Source organism: Heterocephalus glaber, unplaced genomic scaffold, assembly GCF_053883595.1.
Source record: "Heterocephalus glaber isolate CG9 unplaced genomic scaffold, H.glaber_assembly_v1.0 deba00001532, whole genome shotgun sequence".
NCBI lineage: Eukaryota > Metazoa > Chordata > Mammalia > Rodentia > Bathyergidae > Heterocephalus > Heterocephalus glaber.
This window is the reverse complement of record NW_028258330.1, coordinates 12,719,225-12,743,072: the sequence shown is the minus strand read 5'-3', so window position 1 is coordinate 12,743,072 and position 23,848 is coordinate 12,719,225. Positions and strand designations below refer to the sequence as shown.

The following is a 23,848-nucleotide window of genomic DNA, read 5'->3' as shown; positions in this document are numbered from 1 at the left end:
TTTAAAAAATATTCTTCAGAAATGAAGGTGCGAATACAGTGTTGTGGCTATGAAATTACACGGTGCAGTGTTTCTGAAGCTAATCAACACATAATGACTTACTAACATACTGGTAATTCCAAGTATTTATTTTACTTCATTCTTCAATATGCTTTTGTTTGCTTCCTGCCTGAGATTTCACAGACTGTTTTGCAGCCCTCTGTATGATGTATGTTCCCAAATGGACACCTATGAAAGCCACCCCAGCTACAAGAAGCCAGTTCTTTCTAATCCAACTGGTTTTCATTTCTTCTTTTAATATCAAGCTCAGATTCAAAGCTGCTTCTGTCTGGAACAAATAAAAAATAAAACATTTTAGAGGAATAATTCCAAACTAGTTTGTAGACTGCAGTTTACTTTTTATTTTTATGTTCTCCATTTTTATGAAAAGAAACTCCAACTGTCAGAAGCCTTGAGAAAATGAGAAAGGTAAATCAACTTAGGCTTAATGTTGCTTTATTCTTCAATAAATTGCCCCAATACAGAAAAAAGTGCTTGTATTTCAATGATTTTAGAATACACAATAGAGCTAGAAAGCTTACATACTTGTTTCTGGGAGAGAAACACTACATTATAAACTAAGAATTTGGTCATTGAGTCTTAAAGAAATACTCCCAAATGTTTTTATTTTTTTACAGTAAGATTTGAAGATGTGCAAAGAAGGGGTAAAAAGAGGAAATGTTATACAAAGGGTTATTTTGGTTACTGCTTCCAATTTAGTTCAAAGGCCATAACCATGGCAACTGGGCTCAACCCAAGTGAAGGCAACCTGGCCAGCTTTCCCTCTTCAATGATAAAGCTATGAAACCCCTGGTTATGGCATGAGGAGGGGAAAACAACAACAACAACGACAACAGCAAACACACAAAAACCTCCTGTTTGTGTATCTTATGCTAGAAACAGCCAAGATACTTAAGTATTATTTCAATGGTTATTTCAGATTCAATAAAATCTGAGAAACACACTTAGATGAAACCCTAGCAAAGTTACTTCCATATGGTAACCTGACATTAGATTTTATACATAAAATTCACAACAGAGACTATGATTAATGATTCTTCTAATTTCCCTTTTTCATATCCATTAAAACTATGAATTCTAATTTTACAAAGAATATATTAAGGTTACATAAGCAAAATGTGAGGCCTTTTTGATTTTTATTTATTTTTCCTGAGGACTTTTTTAAATGAGGAAAATCTTACTGAGTTCTACTTCTGTAAGGATCAGAACCTTAAAGTGACCTACTTTTACCAAAATTTGTAGCATAGTACTTAACACTTACTTCAAGGTTGAAAAGGTTTATTAGAACAGAATGTGCTCTATAATTACACGGCCATTTCTCTACCTGGAACCCTTAGGGCCAGATGAATTTGATACTTCAGAATTTCTTGGACTTTATAGTGTCTAACAATCATAATCAAAATAAATTAGTGCATACTCATAATCAATTATATAGTGTGACACTCACAAACAACATTTTAGCAGTTCAACTAAATTTTCGTATTAAGTGGAATAAATACTTCAAATTGCCTCATATTACTTAAGATCAAGTTTTGCTGCCAAAGGAGTTATGAAAACTGTTTTGGATTTTAGAATTTCTTGGAGTTTGGAATACCAATGAGGGTCTATAGACTCAAATTATATAGCAACATATTCTTTATTCATTGATTCTCAAAAGTAACATTATTTTGAAGCTAAAATATGAGATGCTAACAGATGAATACAACTAGTTTTCTTTGTCTCAGGAAAAATAAAAAGGTGGGTTATAGAAAATAGCAGGTAATTTGCCAGTTTAGGCTTTTTCTTGCCAGAGCTCTGCAAAACAAGTTTCCCATCACTGGAACAAATCCAAAAACTGACCAGATTAAATGGAACCTACCTGATGACTGCAAACTTTCTATTTTCCTTGCATTTGGTTGTTTGGTGGACTTGCAAGTGCTAGACTGCCTGGCTCATGAATGTTCTCCTTAGTAGGTATTTGGAAAACAGGGCTGCTTTTGATTCTGTGCCACGCTATATGTATGAGCCCAATTAAGGGCACCATAACAACCAGAACTTTGTAGTCTCTCCAGAATTTCTGAAAGCTCATAGTCCTTTGGCATCCGGGCACCTAAGAAATGATTACAGTTAATGAAGAAAAAATTATATATGTAAATTCTCTCAAATTATTTTATAAAGCATTTTAAATAATGCACTGCACTCCAATAAAAACTGAACCAAATATTTTACAGTGTTAATAATGGGAGATATTTTGACGACACTAAGGGTTAGCAGGACCTCACACTGGGGAAACATTATAAAGCAGTACTTTACTTTTACTCAACTATTGTAAAGAAACAATATTAGTTGCAGGGAAAGCCACAAAAAACCTTTGGAAATACTCATGCATTCTTTATATTTGTTATTAACATCTCTCTCTCCTCTTCCCTCCCTCCTTTCTTTTCCTTCCTTCCTTCCTTCTTTCTTTCCACACTGGGGATTGAACCCATGGCTAACATTCTACTATGCTACATCCCAACGGTTACTTTCTATTAACAATTTTTTTTTTTTCTTTCAGTGCAGGAGATCGAAACCAGGGCCTCCATACAAAGCTACATCCACAGCCCATTTTTTATTCTGAGGATCTCAGCAAACTACATTGCCTTAGGCTGGGCTCAAACTTGGGATCCTCCTGCCTCAGTCTCCCAGTGTATGCCACCATGCTAAGCTCTTAAGTGTTAATGATTACATTTAGTCATAATTTTAACAGAAGAATCAAATGGTAATCCTTAAACATGCAGTGAGAATGTAGGATTCCTGTTCTGACAAAATGTAAATGATGGTATTTTAACAGAGACTGATATAGTAAGTACAGATTCCAACTGTAGCAAAAGACTTTGGCATGGGAGTTATGAATCAGAATAAGTGGTATTTCCATATTTATGTGTTGAACCACTGCATTATATTTTTTGCCGTGGGTTACTAGTAGCCCTACCCCACAATTACTCTCAACCTAGGGTACATGAAGATTTTGAGGCCAAAATACTGCCTAAGGTTAGACCTAGTTGGTGTTGAATACACACTTTGTTTCCTGTCTTTCATTTGACAAACATGGCATAGAGCCCAGGAAAGCTATGTTCTGAGGACCCATAAGGTTTGGAAACTCAAGTCTAGACAAATTTTAAAGCCTTCTTATACTTTTACATTTTAGGGATACTCATTAGTGATAAACTCACAGACTGTGATGACTGATAGTCCATCGTCTATGAGACATGCTAAAGATTTCAGTTCCACCTATATTTTAGTATCATGAAATCTCCTAAATTACTTTGTATAAATACAATTAGAAAGATATGTGCACATTTTCTACCTACCCATTAACATTTAAATCAGTATTAAAACATGGCAGCAATTCAATAAATAGCCTGAACTGTCTATAGATACTGTATATATTACAAATACACAAAAGGTTGCAAGTATTATGCTTACATACATATATTATTCCCAGCACTAGAAACTATTTCTCCTCTAGGTCTAAATTCACAATTACAAGGACTTTGTGGCTAAGCTTAAAGTACTGGATGGAGAAAACATGACCCACTTTGTAAATGAAAGAATCTTATGGCCGTTTCTGGAATCTTACATACTTCACAGTCTTTAGAGACCATACTTTTTGACATGCTTATGTTGTTTTTAGAGGACATCATTCATAAATAACTGCATCATGATTAAATTCCATTGTAAAGTCTACTGTTGAAATAGCTTTAGAGCACTTGAGATTTGAGGGTGCAATAACATAACGGGGGTGGGGGGGGGACTTACTTCCTGGATGCCACGAGGTAAGCAACACTCCCTGCCATGAGCTCCCACCATGACATACTGCTTTGCCACAGGCCCAAAAGCAACAGGCCAACCATGGATTGAAACCTCCAAACTATGAGCCAAAATAAACCTTTTCTCCTTACAATTTGATTTATCTCAGGTATTTTGTCACAGTGATGGAAAGTTGCCCAACACAGATGTCATTCATATCAAAACAAATTAAACCACAATCTCTAACGGCCAATCTAGAAAAGTGTTGTGCTGGCTCTGCATGTAGTTCACAGCATGTAATGCAGCATACTCCGAATCTTCTTTGAGAAGAGTGAAAATGGGGTCTCAGAATAGGATTAAGTTAATTCCTACATTTAATGAATTTTCTGGATTTTGTTGGAAGTTAAGAGATGCTCTCTTTTATGTATAATAATCTATTCTTTTCATAAAGATAACTTAAAGGTTTATGCATCTTTTTCTAGATTTAAATTTCTTTATACCTGGTATTTATTTTGGCTGAAAACTCATTATTTGCCAATCACTGAGGCCTAGTACAATACTTCCTGCTTTAGTAACTGATATGGACTGATTTAAGATTGATTCCTTTAACGTTTACTAAACACCTACAGGTTCCCACTTCTTCAAATTCTCCATATCTCATATATTGATTTGGCTAATGGAGAGCAGAGAGCAGGTAACTATTTTGTGACAGATTATTCTGCTGTTTTCTGAGAGGCTTGGAAAATGATTAGGATCAGGATTACAGGGCTTTTTATTTTATAAAACATTTTTTGAGCCTTCCTATTTAATCCATAAAAAAACACTATTATACTGCATACATAATAGGCCAGCTCCATGCAGCAGTTGAAGCTTGCACTCTTAAAATGCCATTGGCCTTAACTTTAACTACTTTGTTTCTTTCATTTAAAAGCTTTCTAGCTACATGTTCTACAGCCCATATAACCAACTAACTGTCCAGTGACAGGCACATTGGACTTAGTTACTAAGTAAGACTCAGTGATAGTTTTTAGAAAACAACATAGCTTTAAAATTTCATATTTGATGTGATACATAGGTAATGTTACTTATTTTGTTCATGTCCTCTCCTGGAGCTTTAAAAATCAAACATATTTGGGAGATAAAATTTTAACACTTTATTTCTTCTCAATTTTCTTTCCTATGGGTTTTTAAAAAAATAAAAATTACCATTACTACCTTTTTCTAATAATATAAGCTTACTTTTTAAAGCTAGTAAATATCGAAAATAATGAAATCTAAAATATTTTTGGTTCTAACAAAAATGTGATAATACTGTTTATAATATGTTCTCATATAATTCTTTATTATGATTTTTAATTGTGGTATAGCATTTGATATGAAGATTTTTCTAATTTGACCAATTCCCTCACTGATAAAGAGCTGACATTTTCTTTTCTCAATGCTTTATATCTCAGCATAATATTCTTGTTAACACTCTAGAGTCCATGGTCATAGACTCTATATTCTGCTTCTCAGGATAATTCAAATTAAAAGATTTCTTAGCAAATAACTCATATTGAAAATAAATTTGACAAAAAAGTTTTTAAATCCTTGACTTTTACAAAGGTTCATTACACTGAGCAGTAGAGCAAATGGAAGATGCAATTTGGAAAATATAAATTTATGCTAAATTCAATTTATCTAGTGATGGTCCTTCCCTCAAAACACTGGGCAAGTCTTTCCAAATGGTATGGAACTATCTTATGGATACCCAGAGATTCCTAAGTCTTAAACAAAAGTTTCTTAAGAATGTGCTCACAGTGAGCAAATTTAAAAAGCAGGAGGGCCGGAGATTTAGCTCAGTAGTTCCACTGCCTGCCTCGCAAATGCAAGGTTGCGAGTTCGATTCCTGGTACCAAAAAAAAAAATTACAAAGCAGTAACTAGCTAGTCCCTAAAATACAGTAAGTTCATGGTTTCTGGTCTTTCACTGAACTTTTCAAGTTGGGAGTGAAGCAGCAAAAGATGGCAGATGTTGTTCCCTCCTAACCTAGCTTGTAGTATGTAACACTGCTCTTTTTTTTCTTTTGAATCTTGATTAAATACACTGCTTTAAAAAAAATCATTTAGAAATATAAAAGAAATGAGATTTTTCAATTTTAGGTCAAGTAAAACAGAGGATATTTATCATTTTATTCATCGAAATGCCTTGTGTTTAGAAAAAGTGTAGCGGCAATCTTAACATAGATTATGCTTTCTTACACTTTTCTCTCAATCACACCACACATCATTCAAAAAGTTTCATATTTTTCATTTTTTTTTGTTTTCATAGAGAGTTTATGAGATCTTAAGACCATTTTATAAAAGACAAAACACTAGATTACTGATCTAGGATTATTGTTAGTTAACTGTGCTATTCAATTTAGATTTTACACTTAAAAATCTCAGCTGGTATTCTATTGAGCAGTTTTCAAAAGTCAAGAATTAGTGGCTCATCTTGAGTGGTGGAGTCTCAGAATTTCTACCACAAGCATTCCTCATTTAATGACTGAGTTCTGTTCCTCTGATTAGGTCATTAATTGGACTGGTACCTAAAATGTAATGTAGTACGTACATTACAATATTCAGAACAAAGAAATGGTCGAGGGAAACTCCAACTTGATGTCTTTGCTTTTATGAATAACTCTTACATGCAGCACTATAATGTATGAGAATATAAAACTACAATGTTGTACTGTACAGTATAATCAGCAAAAATTACAGTACTGTACAAAACAAGGTGCACTGTACAAAAAAAAACCATTGAGGCTCCTTAAACAGATGTACAGAACTGTACCAAAACAACAAAAATACGAGTCATAAGTCTGAACCATCAAACAGGTAGATCGTTAAGTGAGGAATACTGTATCTGTACTGGATGAGGAGAACATTCAGAGATCATGATGGTTACTTGGGAGGGTCACTGAGGTCAACAGCCCAGCACATTACACTTTGCATTTCTTCTGAGTCTCATGTTCAGTACATCAGAGGTTAACAGTGACCTCATGCTACTTGTCCAAAGTTAGAGGGCAAATGCATCCATTCTGTCCATTGAGAGAGTAGCTGGGCTAAATTTAGGTGTTTTAAGTTCTCAACACAGAATGAACATCAAGACATTAATGAACAGAAGAATGAGGAGCTTGCTATACCTCTACTTCATTACAGATGTAATCTTTTTGAATAGCTATAAACATAAAAGATCAAGAAAGGAAAATAGGATACTTTGGATCATAAATAGTCTTTAAAGACAACAACTTACCCCTCCCCAATTTGCATTACAGAGATTACTCTCTTCAATTTCCACCATGGGCCCATGACAGGCTCCTAGGAATTTTGTTACATTCCAAATTAACTGAACAGCTGAACAATAGATATCAAACTATTCTTTTGTGTCATACGTACAATGTCACTTAGAATTCATGTATATTGCTTACTACAAAATTAGGGACTATTCTGTAAGATTGATTTTGCCTACTGGGCTTGCTGAATGCCATCTGCTGGTTTTGGGGGGCACAATATTCAAGTATTTGAAAAATTAGTTAAGTTTTAAAAACTTCTACAAAATGTATGTGATATGATAAAAAGATACAAAGAATGTTGAAGAAAATTATTGCAGTAAGACACATTGCCATTTATTTCCCTCAAAATACTCCCTCTCACTTGAACACACTTATCTCATTTTTCTTGCCACTTTCTAAAGTAGTTCTGGAAGCACTCTTTCATGAGGGCCTTTAATTGCACTGTCATGGCTGCCTCAATGTCCTGAATCAATTTAAAACATTTACCTACCATGGTCATTTTGACTTTGGGAAAGAGCAAGCAGCCACGCAGTGCTAGATCTGGTGAATAAGATGGATGAAGACATACCATAATGTTTTTATTGGACAGAAATTGCTGTAAACATTTTGAATAAATTTGGGACATCAAAGCAGCCATGAAAAGACACACATGAAAGAGAACTGCAAGGATTGCTTCAGAAATTAGAAAGAAAGATGAGATAAATGTGGCAATGTGTCTTTTACATTAATAATTCTTTACTTTTACACATTCACCGTATATTTTATTATGCTGTGTAATTCAATTATGAAGATTATATTATTCCAGTTCTTGTGATTATGATATTTGATAAAGTTTACTCAAAAATTTTTGAGACAGGGTCTATGTAGCCTTGAATTCAGTATATAGCCTAGGCTAGCCTCGGACTTGTGGCAGTCCTCCTGTCTCAGTCTCCCGAGTGCTGAGGCATGCACCACCATTCCTAGCATTTATAAAATTTTACAATGCATTTTCTTTTACAATGATAGTGTTGGCTTTATGAATCCCTCGTTCCTGAGTTCCAAGTAGTTGTTTTTATATTTGATTTTCAATACAGACATTCCTCATTTAACAAGCAAAATATGTTCCTGCGATTAGGTCGTTAAATGAATTGGTTGCTAAATGAGGAATTGTATGTAGTATGTACATTCCAATATTCAGAAAAAAGAAAGGTCAAGGAAAACTCCAACTTGATGACTTTGCCTTTATTTGTATAACTCTTACGTGCAGTACTATAATGTATGATAGAATATAAAACTATAGTACTGTACAGTACAATCAGCAAAATTTAAAGTACTATATAAACAAAGTGTACTGTACGAAAAGACACCGCGGCACTATAAACAAGATGTATAGAACTGCATGAAAAGAAAAGACAGGTTGTAACTTTGAGAGGCAGATTGTAGAAGAGTGTTCCTTGGTCATAAGTTTGAACAGCTGTTAACCAGATAGGTTGTTAAATGAAAAATATCTGTACAGTAGTTCGTATTTTGGCATTTCTGTGTACATATGAGAGAATACTACAAAAAAGCCCGAAAAAAGGATTTAGAATGTTTTCACCATAATGAAATGTTTGAGAAAGTACATAAATTTAACATGATTTAAACATGATATAACACACACACACACCAAAAATATTACATGGTACTCCATTAATCTGTACAGTATATATATATATATATTTTGTTGTTGTTGTTGTTGTTGTTGTTGTGTTTTTTTTTAAAGAAGAATTGATACTGTCTTTGTGGTACCCAAGTGGGCAGCATAGCAAAGAACACTTTTCCTTATTTTTCTCTTTTCTATATGTATCAGCTAAAATAACATAGCTTTGCCAGAGTCTTCTAGTTCTGTAAAGATACTGTATGCATACTCTTGATGAAATAGATCATATCTGAGTTCTACAGCTTTCATTCTACAAAAGCCTATCACTGTCCCAATCCCACCATTCACAGTCAGCTTGACCTACATCCAGTAGCCAGACTACCGATGCTCAGCCTGGTCAGGCATGGATCTACAGTCACAGAATACAGCGAAGGTTCAGACACACAGAAGTATTTAATATTTTCTGCTATTCCTCCTCATCCTTACTGTGAATTCAGTGTATTTATAATTAAAAATAAATATTATTCTGAAAAAAATCACAAATTTTATATGGGAGCTTCACTAACTGTAGGCAGTCAAAAATATGAAGTGATCTGATTGATTAGTGACTACTGAGAAATGACAAGCAGCCTAGCAGTAGGCTGTGCTTACCAGAAAGGCAATAATTTTTTATAGAGTTGTCTCAAAATTCTTTCATCCCTTTTCACTGATTTTACAATCTGGCTGCCATTTCATGTTGGCACTGGTCAGGGAGAAAGGAATGGGTATCACACTGATAGCCAGACTGTTCCAGATTAAATGTCCCGCTGATTGAGACCTTCACATTACATAGTGATTTTATGTGCCCCTGAACTACTCTGAATCTCTATAGGATCAATTTCTATCCCTCCTCATTTTTCAGAGTTTTATTCTCTGCCTTTATTTCTGCAGATAATCTAATGGCCAGAGGACACCGTGGCTGTAAGATATTAACACTCTCAATTTTCCATTCCCTCTTGTAAAAACACAGATTTCTGTCTCAGTTTTCCATCTTAAACACCTCACCCAAGCCTGTCAAGACAAGGAACTGGTGCTCCTGTTACCCATGCTCCAGTCCCACTCTCCAGTGTCTTCAGGGTTTTAATGCCACCATCCCCTCTTCAACTGTCCAACCTTACACTCTAAAAGGTCTTCCTTCCCTGCATAACCAGGACCATTTTTCTCTATTGAAAAGAACCAAAGACAAATTCCTTAAAGCAATTACCCTTTACCAGCCTCCCCTGCATATACTATACAATCTCATTCGATTCGTATAATAAATCTTTTTCAAGAGTCACTTCCCACTCCATCTTCAAACCTAAATAATCTGCTTTCATTCTGTTCTCCACAAAAACTGCTGATTGTAAAGATCACTGTTTTAATGACTTCAAAGGACAAATGACTTATATTGGCTCACAATTTCAGCCTAGGGTTGCCTGACTCCAACCATATGGGTCTATAGCAGCACAGTCCACCAAGGTGGCAGCATATGGTGGAAGTTGGTTTACCTCATGGAGGGAAGGAAGTGGAAAAGATTAAGAGGAAAAAGCTCAGGTCCCAATATCCTCTTTGTGGGAACACTCCCATGAGCAGGCTTTCTTCCACTACACCCTATTTTCTAAAGATTCCACCACCTCCCAAATGGTCGATTAAGTGACAAATCTGGTGACCAAGTCTTTGTGGTTTCTTTCAGCTCTAAACTGTAACAATCCTAGTCCCATCCCATCACTTGATCTCTCTGAATCATTCTACTATGTTTTTGAAATTTGTTCCTTCTCAGCTTCCTTTAATGATGCCTTGGTTTCTACCCACCTATTCATTCTTATTCAAGACTTGTCTTTGGTTGACTCCATGGTCTCATTTGCACCCTAAGTTTGTATTATAAAGTATCTACTAATGGTTCTTGCCATATTCATCTCCTACTTAGATCCACAAATCCACCCAACTGCTACTGCTAACCTTTAACTTAACTGTCCCTACAAATAGTATAAAACCATCACACATAAAAACAAACCCTCTCTGCTTCCCAAACTTCTATTCCACCAGGACTTGCTGTTTTGGTAAATAAGTAAATAAATATGAATATGTGGATTCAGCCCTTTTCCTCACTCCTAAGTCAGTCATTACATCCTACCATTTGACAGGACCTTTGCACATGGCCATAGACCAGTCCCTCATGAGTCTCAAATGACCTTCTTGCTTAGAAGGTCAGTGCTTTTCAAGGTGTAGTCTCAATAGTATGAACTATCACCTGGGAACTTAAGTAAAATCCAGCTGCCCTGGCCTACTGAGTCAGGAACTCTAGGGTGGTATCTGGTAGTCTGTGTTTTAATACATTTTCTAGGTAATGCTGAACCTAAAATTTGAGAACCACTGTTCCAGTCTACTCCCACTGATTTGTTCTCTGCACTCTTAAAATAGCCATCTTGCAAAACAAAAACATTTGCTGTGTTTCTGCTTTGCTCAGAAGTCTTTAGTGATACTTTTGACTGGGGGTGAAATTTCAATTTCTTAGTACAGCATAAAAAGCCCATCGGGGATCTAGTTTCTGCCTGCCAGTTTTCAGAAAGTAAAGTACAATGAAGTACATTTTTGTAAGAATGGACTATCAGGTAGTGATTAAAGGAATAAATCCCATTATTTGGGCTTTGACTCTCTACCTTATCATTTGACAGTTTGCCATGGGGCCTTGGATGAAGCACTTAATTTTACTATGCCTCAGTTACATCCTTTGCAAAAGGAGAATAACAGTAACTTCCATATCATAAAGTGGTTGTGCAACTGCCATAATACTTGGTACTCAGTTTGCGTTCAGTGATTGTAATTACTGTTACTATTTGAAAAACAAAACAAAACAAAAACACTTACTGGAATCAATCTGGAGTGTAGCAGGAAAGAAGACTGGAATGAATGTCCAGGCTAAGGGAAGTGGGTCCCCTAAGGGAGGAGGGCTACTTCTGCTGGACAGTTTCAGTTAGTTATAAAATATCCAAATTTTCAAGAAAGAGTGTCTGTCATCTTGGGGCTAATTTAACTGGGGGAAGGGGCTGAATCAGAATCTAGGATGTTATAGGAGAGTTGAGTGTGAGAGCCAGATAAGCTAATTATGAAAGAAACAAGGAAACTAAAAGAGCAAAGTAGCAAAGACAGTGTGTTTAAGTTCATGTTTGTTTCTGTGATAATAAAATTAGAGTTGCCAAATGATTAAATGTGAATCCTCGTATGACAGAGACTTGATCTGCATGTTCAGAAATATTGGTTATTTAAGAGCAAAGGCTTTGAGTAACAATAGGAATTCTAACTTCCATCACAATTTAATTATGACTGTGAGCAAATCACTTCTCTCCTGCCTCAATGTAATAATCTGTAACATAGGGCCCCATCATGAATCTTATCACATAAATATTCATAGCTTAGTACAGTGTGCAGCGTGTGGGAAGTGCTCAATACATGGCAATTCTTATTACCAGTGGAAGTGTATCTTCAATACAAATCATACATAAAAGTAAGCCTCTCTCGACTCTCCTACTTGATCGATGCCATTATACATTATCATCTAACATTTTGACTAACATCTGGTCACTTACAAAACTAGGAAATGTTGCCAGGCATGGTGGGGCATGCCTGTAATCCCAGCACTTGGGAGGCTGAGGCTGGGGGATTGCCCCGAGTTCGAGGCCAGCCTGGGCTACATAGTGTGTTCAGGGCCTTTGTACTACAAAGGGAAATCCTGTCTCAAAAAAACAAAAAAAACCAAAAAACTAGAAAATTTTATAAAGACAGACCCAAATACAATCATGTCTCCAGTGTTCGCATCCTCTAGGACTTATCAATTTTCACATCAAGTATGTGTGACAGTAACTTTATTCAAATGCTCACTTAGTATCTATTACATGCTGGCAGGGTTCAGGGTAAACTACTAAGATGAATAAGGCATGATTTTTTTCTCCAAGATGAGAGGCAACCTAACAAAACATGATTAAATACTCTCTAGGAGAAAACAAAATACTATATGCATTAACACCTTCTGCAGAGTTGATTCAATTTTCAAAACCTTACTACTTGTTTTCTATTCTATTTCTTTTGATGGAATCTCAATCCGTTTTTACTGACTTTATTTTTAGTTACAGCAGGGAGTCAGTAGCGACACAACGGTAACTGCCCTCGGTTCCAGGTAGGGTGGCTCATCCTTAGGCTTTCACTTTCTGGGAGCACGCGTCCTAAAGTTTTCTTCCCTATCCTTTCCTCACGTTCTATTTCCCTCAAAGCCGCACTTCTCAATCCCTAGGCCACTCTGATCCCTGTTAAGAATGAAAGATGTATTTCCTCAGCTCTTGGGAGAGCTGGGATAGCCCACAGCTGCCAGCCCCTTTCCAGGGCTGACTTGGCTGGAGAGGTGAAGTTACGCCCCTCCCAAGACAACAGACATCAATGACTGACCAACGCAGGAATATAAAGGCCTGACCTTTTCCTCCAACTTGGAACAACTGGGAAGGGGCCACCCAGCAGTAGTGTTGCTATGGAGGTGGAGCAGACCTTCTCTGGGACTGCACTACAGCTCAACTTTTTCGCTCCGTCCAATCCTGCTTCCTTCAGTCCTCAGCAATGATTCAAAAAGTCCTGTCTCATAAATCTCCTGCCCTCAAATCTCAGTCCGCTTCCCAGGAAAAACTACCTAGGTCACTCTAGAATCCTGTTGTTCATTTGTCAGCGTTACGCCAGTTCTGCCGTCCAGCCCCAGAGAAGGGGGCAGCCACCCCGCCAGGAGTCTCGGGCTCACTGTGCAACCCGCCACCCGGAGACGGACAAAGGCCTCGGTAGGCCGGGAGGGAAGGAGGGGCGAAGGGGGCGTTCCGCGTTTCCTTGGGCACCTTCTCCGCCTGCTCCACAGGGCAAGTGAGCAAGGACCCTGGGTTCCATCTCCACACGCTTCACGCCGTGCGACCAACAAGTACTCAATGCCTACAGCTACTCCGAAGCCAGGTGGCCTCCCCTTGTCCCCACCCCCTCCAGTGAGAACAAGGGCGACATCTGCGGGCGTTAGTCACCTACAAACGCCCGTCTTCGGCCGCACATCTGGCTTTTCCATCTGAGGTTCCAGCCTTCTCACCTGGCCACGACGCTGCGACTTCCTAGGACGCTGCCACAGCCAGCGGACCCTGGATCCCGAACCTGACGCCTAGCCGCTGCCGCGGACTCAGGTAACCTTTGCCCGGGGGGCCGAAATGGCGCATGCGCAGGTGTGAGATGGCGCCCGGACCAGCTCTAATCCGCTTCTCCGCGTTTTCTGGTCCGCTCCAGCGGTGGCAGTAGCCGGAAAGACTAGGGGGCGGGATTTATTTAGCGTCAATCTCAGCAAATTGTAGAAACTGTAAAATTTAAATAATTCTTCAAATGTAAATAACACCTAAAAAGGGGACAAAATTGCCTTTTGATGTATCCTTCACAGGCATTTATTTAATGAATAAAAGCTAGGCAATCATTCTTGGCTTTATGTGCTTCGTGATTGATCAATCACAAAGCACTAGAGTCGGCCGCTCAGCACCAAACCCCGCCTCTCTCTATAGCTGCATAGAAAACGAGGAAACAAGTGCTAGACTAGCTTAACCTCCCTGGATCCGGTTGGAGGCTGGACATGCTCAGTGAGAGTTGGTCGCCTTCTAGCTGGCTTCCGCCCTTAGTCCTTGGAGCCAAGGGTTACAGCGAAGTGAGAAGTTCTCCACAGTGGTGTCCCTCAGCAGATTGTTTCCGGGTTATCTACGAGGTTTTTCCCATTCAAAGGCAAAACTTTTACTCTCCTGGGTCATTCCAAAGAATAAGGGAAGAAGTTACGTTTAAAAAAATCTCTCATCGCTGTGCGCATGGAAAATACTTTCCACTCTTGAGCTATGATTTTTCAGGTATCAAACCACAGTGATACTGCGTTTTATTTTCTCCCTACCACTACTACATAGTACTGGAATAACCGTAACTTATCACCTGCCAATCACATTCTTTGCGTTAACAGCCTTTAAATGGCCAGCCTGTATCGCCATTTTTGTTTTGGCAGCGTTTTGAAAGTCGTGAGCGTCGGTGGAGGCCATTTTTCTCTAGGGCGGAGTCCATGCTTTATCCTTCCAGCTCACTAAGTGATTCGCCGTCATTTTAAGTCCTGGCTCCGGCTTCAAGCGGACGCGAAGCTATCGAGATCATCTTGTGTTTGGGCGGTGGCTGCGTGCCCAGTCACGCGGGGTACCCTGGGAAAGGGGAAGTGGGTCAGAAATACGAATTCTGGAACCATCTGAGAGTAGGATTGGTAGTTTGCCGGCTATTTAGACTTAGTGTCCACAGCTGGGTACTACTCCACCAGTGACCCTGGACAGTAACAAAGCATATAAAGCCCGAACCCAAACTCTGCCACAATCATAGGTAAGACGAACTTCTGGCGACCTAAGATGGTCTTCCCTGCAACTGAATGTTTGCCTACCCTTGTATGTTTTTTGGCGGCTTTTCCAGATCCTTCTCCCTGTGCTTCAACCTCTCATCATTGTTTTCAAAGAGCTGAAAAGTTGTTAACTACCAGGGTGTGAGAAGCCTGGGCTTTAAAAAAGAGAAAACGTTTAAAAAAAAAGAAAGAAAGAAAGAAACTGGAACCCAGCAGATGGGCCAGTTATTGGTATCAAATTATGCCCGCCTGCATCCACATGTACAAAAGTAGTTCTCTTCCCAGATAATTTTGGAGTGTGATGTAAATACATATTATGTTTGCATATACTTACATTCATTCAGTACTGCATTTATTAAATGCTTGAGATTGTATAAAAAGAAGCAGTAAACTAATACAACTTGGAGGCCTTGTTCACCCCAACCCCTAGGTTGTGACCAGGAGCACATAGTATTCTATAGTTCTTAGCACTGTTAGACTATATATACAAACCAGTATTTTATTTCTCACTTCCTCTAACCCCCAATTTTTTCCTCATGTAGGAATAAATTATGTTGATAGTTACTCTTTGGACGCTCGATATAAACATATGTGTAAGCCAGTTAGCCAGTGTTGCAATTAGGATTCAAGTTCCTTTAGGCCCTTGTTGCTCAAAGTGTGGTTCATCACCCAGCAGCATCAAACTCCTGTGAAATCTTGTTACAAATACAAATACAAAGTCAGGCCCCACCGTAGATCTGGGAATCAGAATCTTCCCCCAAAAGTGTACCTTAAAGTTCAAGAACTGCTGATACAGGACGTAGGATAAAGGGATTAGCCGCCTTTTTCCACCTGGGCTTCTTAACCAGATTCAGTGTACAGTGGTATCAGCTAATTAAATGTTTTAAATGCGATGGATATTTTTTGCATATTTTTTTTCTGATTTTAGGCCAGAGTTGAGATCATGATACCAAGTTAGCATTCCAAAAAGTTGAAGAGAGATTTGCTGGTCCAGTATGCTTTTATGTAACTGACAACATTCAAAATGTAGTTTTTTCTTTAAGTCTTCACATCCAATTTACCACTAGGATGGTATTAAAATAAAAGAGGAGGACGTTGATGCTGTTTCTTGCTTTCTCCTATCCTGTATGGATATTTTAAATTTTAATTTGTTATAAGTTAAACTCAAAAGTCTGCAAAAAAGTTCATTTAGTTATTGACTTGAAAGCCTTGGATTGTGGTTTACCAGAGGTTTTTTTGCGGGGGGAGGGGGTACAAGGGATGGAACGCAGGACCTTGTGCTTGCGAGGCAGGTGGTGGAACCACTGAGCTAAATCCCTGGCCCTACAAGAGCTTTTTATGGCACATTGCTTTCTTTTGTTTCTGTAATGAGGCGTCTACATCAGGAGTTCTCAACCTCAGGCCCACAGGAGGGCCACCTGGAGAGCTTCTAAAGCCACTGCAGCCCAGTTATCAGCAGAGATTGAGACTGCATAGAATTAAGGAGCCAGTCAGGTATTTGAAAGAACAGCAAATGACTTTCACTTTTTTTGTAATGCTGTACGGTAGAGATTTTTTTTCCTCCCTGTGGTTTTACTTAAAATAATTAGGATTGTGAAGGCAATGAAGAGAATTGGGTTTTGAATGTGGTGAAGCAGCTTCCTAGTAACTGATCAATTTGCCGTTTATTTTTTGTGCCCTCAGCAAGCTCTTCAGCCTTTCTGTCTCTTTTCCCTTCGTCTATTAATAGGGAAAAGAACAATGAAGGTTATTATTATTTTATTTATTCTCCTGTGAATGTTTCAAATTGTAGTGAATGTGTATGTCTATGTTCTGTGAGTGTAAGAAAAAAAGTATTGTGTGGCAGTTTGCATTGCTTTTGATTTTTACATGCTGCATTGTTTGTTGAGGGTGACAGTAGAGCAGGGTGAATAAAGAAATGAACTCTAGAGTTAGAGGTCCTGGATTCAAATCCTACCTTTTCTGCTTACCAACTGTGTGACCTTATATAGATTACCTAACTTCTTTGTCTCAATTTCCTCATTTGTAAAGTAGACTTGATATGAGGGTTAGATAGGTTAATACAAGAAAAATGTTTAAAATGCCTGGCACATAGAAACATCTATGTAAGTAGTAGCTATCTTATTTTTTATGTTTAAATCTTTGGATTATTAAGATTTTATTAATGCACACACCTTTTGCTTGTTTTTTTTTTTTTTTTAATTTTAAAAGGCCCGTAATAGGGCCGAGGATTTAGCTCAGTGGTTCCAGCGTCTGTCTCAAAAGCGCAAGGTCCTGAGTTCGATCTCTGGTACCAAAAAAAAAAAAAAGGCCCATAATAAAAACCAGCTTTCTTGAAATACCACTGTGATACAGTAAGATAGGTGTGTGTGTGTGTGTATATATATATATATATATTTAAAATGTGCAACTTGACATGTTTTACATGTACACATCAGCGAAACCTTCACCGTAAGACAATGAACAAATTTATCACTCTCAAAAGTTTCCTCTTGCTCCTTTGTAGTCCTTCTACTACTCTTTTCCAGGTCACTAGTTGTTCAATATTCCCAAGTTTCTAGGTTTTTATCTATAGGGAGTCTTGCAGTGCATAATTTGTTTTGGTGGTGAGTCTGGCTTAGTTCACTCATAATTATTTTGAGATGTGCCTTTGTTGTATAAACAGTCATTCCTTTTTAAGTGTTGAATAGTATTCTACTGTTTTGTTTGCCAGTTGATAGCCATTTGGATTGTTTTTATTTTCACTATTCTTGTTTTCACTTTGCTTTGTTTTTCAGCTTATTCAATTTTTTTAAAAAAAGATGAGAGTGCTAAAACATGTTTATGTTGGGATTTTGCTTTTGTGTACTTTATGAATTCATCTTTTATGGATGAGGCATTATGGCTCTTTTATAGTGCAAAATGTGGGGCAGGAGATGTAGTTCAGTGGTAAAGGACTTGCCTGGCCTGCTCAAGGCCTTGAGTTCAATCTTTAGGACTGTAAAAACAAAACAAAACAAAGAAAAGAATGCATGTATTGACTTTTAAGGGGACATGTACCCCTCTCTCTACATACCTGTCTATCTGTTTCAATGTCTCTCTCTCTCTCTCTCTCTCTCTCTCTAGGGTCTTGCTGTGTTGCCCAAGCTGGCCTAAAATTTGTAGTCCTGCAGTCTCAGTCTCTCGAGTAGCTGGGATTATAGATGTGTGTCCCTGTACCCGGTGGATGGTTATTTCTTGATGTGAACATGTCTAATCATTTTAAGCTGTTTTAATTCTTAAAGTCAAAGTCTACTATTTCTATATTCCTTCTTAGAAATTGAAGAAAATAATATGTGCAAATTGGAAACTTGCTAATTAGGTAGCAAAGTAGGGATTTATAAAGCCAGGCAGAAATGTCATAAAACTCCCCTTTGCCAGTAGCTGGATAGCACCACTGATGTTTTGAGCCTTTTTGCTTGTGTTAGAAAAAAGCAGAGTCTCATTTTGCAAACATTTTTACATTTAAAATATTTATGTTTTGTGCTTGAATAGATCAGTGCTTGTTTAGAATCGTATGTAACAGTTACAGGGAGTATAGTATAACTGGTAAGTCGATTATAGTGCAGCTATAATGTCCTGGTTATAAAAATTCATTGGTCCATTTTGATTTATTCTCTAATTAGGAGAAATTAGCTTTTTTACAATTACAAAGTATTTTAAATTGGTAAACTGGAAAATCCACTCTTCTGATACAGTTGGGAGAGTTCTGACTAATGCATTTTGTTGTGTAACCCACTGAAATGAGGATCCAGAACAGCTTCCCTGCCAGGTTGTCTCCTGCTACCGCTCTGTAGTAACCACCTTCACTCTTAGCAACCAGTGACTTATTCTCCATGTTGCAGTTTTGTATTGAAAAGATTTGATTTTAAGAGGACTGCATTTGTGAAGTGAAGTTTTTTGTATGGCAGAGGAGACTAGAACACAGCAGTGGCCCCAGTGGAGTTTGGGTTTCATAGTGTAGTGATTGTGCTGTCTGCTTGTGCCACCCCCCCTTCCGCATGTTAGAGAGTGAGACTGAGTAGCCAGTGGCTACCAGGCATGGCACCAAGTGGTTATGTGTCTGTGCTCCTGTGATCTTCGTGGAACCTGTAAGGTAGAAATTATCCCATTTCATAGATAAGAGAGCCAGAGACTTAGGAAATTGGGTAGTCTGAGGTCACATGAAGAGGCAGGGTGGAAGAATGTGCTTGCCTGGGACCTGAGGACATGACTGCATCACCTTCGGGCCCTTGGTCTGTTCTGATAAGGTATTAAATAATAATTCCATGTTGCTGTCAATAAAGCATCCCCACAGGGCCTGTTGGGTGGGAGCCTACATGTAGCAAGGGTCACCTAGTGCAGTGATGAGTGAAAGGTAGGTCTGGTCATGAAATTAATCTGCATAGAGAATTTTAACTTTTGACCTACATTGAATGACAGAAAAGTCCTAATACTTTGTTGCCTATGATATGTCCTTTTCCATGTTGGAGCTTGTTTGTTTGCCTATTTTGTTTTGTGTTTTTATAAGTATACACTGACATTCGAAATGAACTAGTGTTTGAACAGTAAGAAAAGCTGATTTTCTTTTTTACACTGAAGTTGCCCTTTCAAATTTTATTGTAATTGTCACCAATAAGACCTTGGCTCACTTGTCTTTTTTTTTTTTATGTTTTGTTAGTTTGTGATTCCTTCCTTGATATCATTGTTTTGGGTGATAAAGTTAGTGTGTGCTGTAGGAGGGCAGCAGCAGTGAAATGATTTTTCTTTCTTGAATCATAGCTGCAAGTTCAGAATTTCTAGGGTCTTTGTTGTGTTCTGCTTCTGCTCTCATAGCTAATGAGAGCTTTTGAAGATGATAAAAGCATTAATAATTTTCTAGATAAAATATGAAATCTAGAGATTAGAAGCCTAAAGTTAATTTTTGGCTTTGTAAACCTAGGGGGGGTTATTCACTTGTGACACAGGCCAGCAATGCTAAAAGAAAGACAAATGGGAATTTCAGATTGTTGTAGACTTTCCCACAGAATAATCTTAGAAGGTCATTGACTTTCTTTTATTGGAGTTTATCTCTGCTCTGTATTTAAATGACAGGACAATCATGCGATATTATTTAATCTACTTCCATTCCTTCCCAAAATTAATTTTCCTAAAAATCTTAGGATCTTTCCCTCCCCTCTTTGGACATACATGCACACATATTTCTGGTGGGGTCACACATTATCAAAGTGTCCTCTTGGTGAATGATGCCTGTTTTGAGGCCAGAGAAAGTGGGCTCAGGAATGTAGAATAGGGGATGAGCTTTATTTGTAGGTTGATGATACGCTTCAAGACTTTTCAGTATGCTTCTGTAAATTGCATGCTTTCGTGTATTGGAAAAGTCATCATTTTGGAGATTGTCTTGAGTTTTGTATAAAACAGGCAGCAAAATCAAAATGCCACTGAATTTATACTTTCACCAATAGCCCTAGTGGCAAAGGCTTTTTAACATTTTTGTCTTAAACCCTAGGCATGAAGCCTGCTGCTGTCTGTGGAAAGCAACTTTGAGGGCTAGGAAAGTAATTTTCTTTCGGTAGGAAAAAAATTTTTTAAGTTGCATAGTTACACTATGTGTGTGTGTGTTTGTGTGTGTGTGTGTGTGTGGGCACATGCATACAAAAGTAATTATTTTTATTAGCACGTTTACAGTACATAATGATTGCATTCATTATGGTGAGCTGGCACATATATATAACACATCTTAATTCTTTTTACTGCCCCTTCCTATGAGTAAAACAAGTTTAGACAAACCTCTGGATATTCCCAGGTTTGAAAATTAGTATACAGGCTAATAGTATCTTTTCCATTCAGATGAGTGGTAGAATATCAGTATCCTAAGGATAAAAAATATTTATGCACTGAAAAACTCATCTTTATGGCCTAAATTTGAACTGTATCTCTGATCTGTTATCCATTATTTTCTATGTGGAGGACTAGAGTATTCTGTGTATGAAATTTATTTATGAATGACAGCTTTTTCAACTGTGGCTGCTTGATGACAGGGTTGTTTATTTATTAAAAGGGTCTCGAGTGCCCCGACCTCCTCCCACGAAGGCTTAATTGGAGGTTGGGGACAGTAAAGGTGCATTAGATACATGGATAAAAATCTAAAAAATAAATTAATACTCTGGAGCAGTGATTTAGTTACATTGAGAGGCTTGAGCCAGCAGACTTGTGATGCAGACCCGTGCCACGCCCAGGTGTAAAGAGGTCGGGAGCAGACCCTATCCCCAGGAAGCTTGTTAGAAGAGAGAGAAGGGGGACCAGAGTTCTGTGGAATCCGGAGAGTGAAGTGTGAGGATAGAAGAACAGCGGTGGCCCAGAGATAGTGTGACTCCATCTAGGGATTCAGAGAGAGCTCCCAGAAGAGGTGGCTTCTGAGTTGGTTCTGAGGGTAACTTGCCTTTGGAGAAAGGGGACCCTGCACAGGGCAGCCTGCATGGTGAGGCAGAGACCAGGAGTTGCGTGGGACACAGGCAGGACTAGTTACAGATGTGATGTAGCCTGGGCCATGACATGCAGGTCATGGGCAGGGACACCAGCATCTATGTTTTTCAGCGTATTCAAACTTTATTCAAAACTCTGTCTGAGCTACATCTCTAGTCCAAGTAGTTTCAGTTTTAATGTGGCCAAATCTACCACTCTTTTGAATTACAGTTTGTACATTTGTGTTTAATTAAAAACTTCTTTATTCTGAGTTCATAAGAGTGTTCTCTAAAAGATGTTTTGTTTCTCATATTTGAGTTTTTAACTATTTTTATTTGATTTTTGTGCGTTGTGAGATAATGGTCCAATGTCATTTTCCCCCCAATGACCTTAAGTAGTTGCCTGACCACAGCTCATGGAATGAAGTCTCTTCATTTCTCACCGATTGGCAGTACTGCTCCCGTTGCTCATTTCCATCGGTATGTGGGGTTGTTTCTGCTCCATGCCTTTGAATCATCTCTACATCAGTTTATTTACTGTAGCATCACCTTAGTTTGCTGTATGGGGAAGACAGACTCCCTGCTTTGCTTTCGCTTTCTTCTTTTTGCTCTTCCTCACGTCTCCATGGTTGAAATTGCGTTAAGTTAATAGATCCATGTGAGGAGGTCTTGCACATAAATCCTCCTCAGTTTACTCCTTTTTGTTTTTATATGTGGTATGCTACTCTAGGTGATACTTTAAATTCTACATTTTCTGCCAGTTTCAAACATGTTGCTTTTAATAGTTCATTAAGCACATTTGGTTACATTTTATTTTTTTATATTGTTACTTTCTAGTGTTTTTATTTTTTTCTACCTCTTCAAATGACCATGTGCCTTTCTTGTACTTCATTTTTTTAAATGTGGTTTTTCTAGTTTAAACCAACTTGTACTCCTGAGAACCTTACTTGGTTTTGATTTTTTTATAGGTTGCTGTATTCAAATGGCTTCTATTTGTTTAGGATTCTTGCTTCTATGTTCATGTGTAGAATTGACTGTGATTTTCCTTTCTTGGTTTTGCTAACAGTGCTCCATAAAAGGAATTGGTGGTTTCCCTCTTACTTTCCTCTCTGGAAGGATTTGTATACTGTCATTTTGTATTTCTTGAGTTACTGTTGGATTTTGGTGCCAAAGTTTCAGAAATAGAAGAGACTTTAGGGGCCTGTTGTGCTGAAGCAGGAAGAGTTAAATGGGAGGCTCAAATCCAAGGGATACTTTTCACCGGACTGTGACTCAGCTGTGTCACCATATGGGCACCCTAATTCTGAAGTAAAAGTAGTATAGTAGTTTACGTGTAAAACAGGTGTCTCAGTGCCTTTTCCCTGAAGTCCATGCAAATTCCTGTGGGAGAGCCTTGGAGACATCCCTTGAGCCCTGGTCCCTTAGTTTTCTAGGCCTCTCTAGTTAAGCTATGAATGGAGAGAAGACAGGAAGCTGCAGGGGTCAGGGGCTGGCAAACGCCCCCACAGCAGCTCAGAGAGCAGTGCCCACAGTGATGACAGAGGATAATATTCATCTGGAATATCAAAGAAATGATCAGTGTCTGGTATTTATGGAACATTTGTAAAGATTTAATATGTTTTTGGAAATTTCCTATGAAAACAAGAATTTTGTGAAGGTTCTGTACTCAGCTGATCAGTTCGGTTCATTTCAGATTTCAGTTCACTGTTCAGTTCATTCTAAGTGCCAGCAGTGAACTGAAGGAAAGCTGCTTTCCTTATCTGAAATGACTTTAGCAAATATGCAAGCTCAAGGTCTATGTGTATAACTTAATGTCCAAATGTGTTATGGGCTTTATCTTGGTAGAACTCACTCATTTATTTAACAGTAAGAAAAAAGTGGTTTTTTTTCTTTTTTTTGCAATGGAGTTTTGATATTTTGCCCAGGCTGGCCTTGAACTCACAGTCCTCCTGCTTCAACCTCCTGAGTTGTTGGGATTACAGTTGTCCACCACTATGCCTGACTCATTTATATATTATATATGAGGACATGTGCTATGTTATAATGCATAAGCATAAACCACATTTTTAAAACTATAGTTTCTTTCTGTCTCTTACTCTTTCCTTCTTTGATGAGCAGAAAAGAACTATTAGTCGGGTAGCTTTATTTGGTGCCATGCTCTGCTTCCTAAACTTATACCT

At 38.1% G+C, this 23,848-nt stretch overlaps 3 protein-coding genes across 14 annotated transcripts in view; 1 reads left to right on the top strand and 2 right to left on the bottom strand.

The window, feature by feature from the left end:
- Window positions 1-107: 107 nt before the first annotated feature.
- On the bottom strand, window positions 108-286 carry LOC147824647 (uncharacterized). Its single transcript, XM_087189083.1, has one exon. The coding sequence runs from the start codon at window positions 284-286 to the stop codon at window positions 137-139; it is 150 nt and encodes a 49-aa protein (XP_087045209.1). The 3' UTR covers window positions 108-136.
- Window positions 108-2,128, bottom strand: LOC147824646 (uncharacterized). Its single transcript, XM_087189082.1, has 2 exons — window positions 1,919-2,128; window positions 108-328 (listed from the first exon to the last, which is right to left on the bottom strand). The coding sequence occupies exon 1, from the start codon at window positions 2,126-2,128 to the stop codon at window positions 1,937-1,939; it is 192 nt and encodes a 63-aa protein (XP_087045208.1). The 3' UTR covers window positions 108-328; window positions 1,919-1,936.
- Window positions 2,129-13,801: 11,673 nt separating this feature from the next.
- Window positions 13,802-23,848, top strand: part of Slx4ip (SLX4 interacting protein) — a 186,897-nt gene continuing 176,850 nt past the window's right edge. For 9 of the 12 annotated variants that reach the window (XM_087189075.1, XM_087189070.1, XM_087189069.1 and 6 more), the window contains exon 1: window positions 14,170-15,191. The gene's annotated coding sequence lies outside the window, so the exon portion shown is untranslated. Of the gene's footprint in view, window positions 13,985-14,169; window positions 15,192-23,848 lie in introns of those variants that run through there. The other 3 variants (XM_087189076.1, XM_087189071.1, XM_087189079.1) reach the window with 1 other exon arrangement.

Excerpts from the sequence above, each read along its gene's own strand:
- LOC147824647 (XM_087189083.1), bottom strand. The coding sequence starts at position 286 with ATGAAAACCAGTTGGATTAGAAAGAACTGGCTTCTTGTAGCTGGGGTG.
- LOC147824646 (XM_087189082.1), bottom strand. The coding sequence starts at position 2,128 with ATGAGCTTTCAGAAATTCTGGAGAGACTACAAAGTTCTGGTTGTTATG.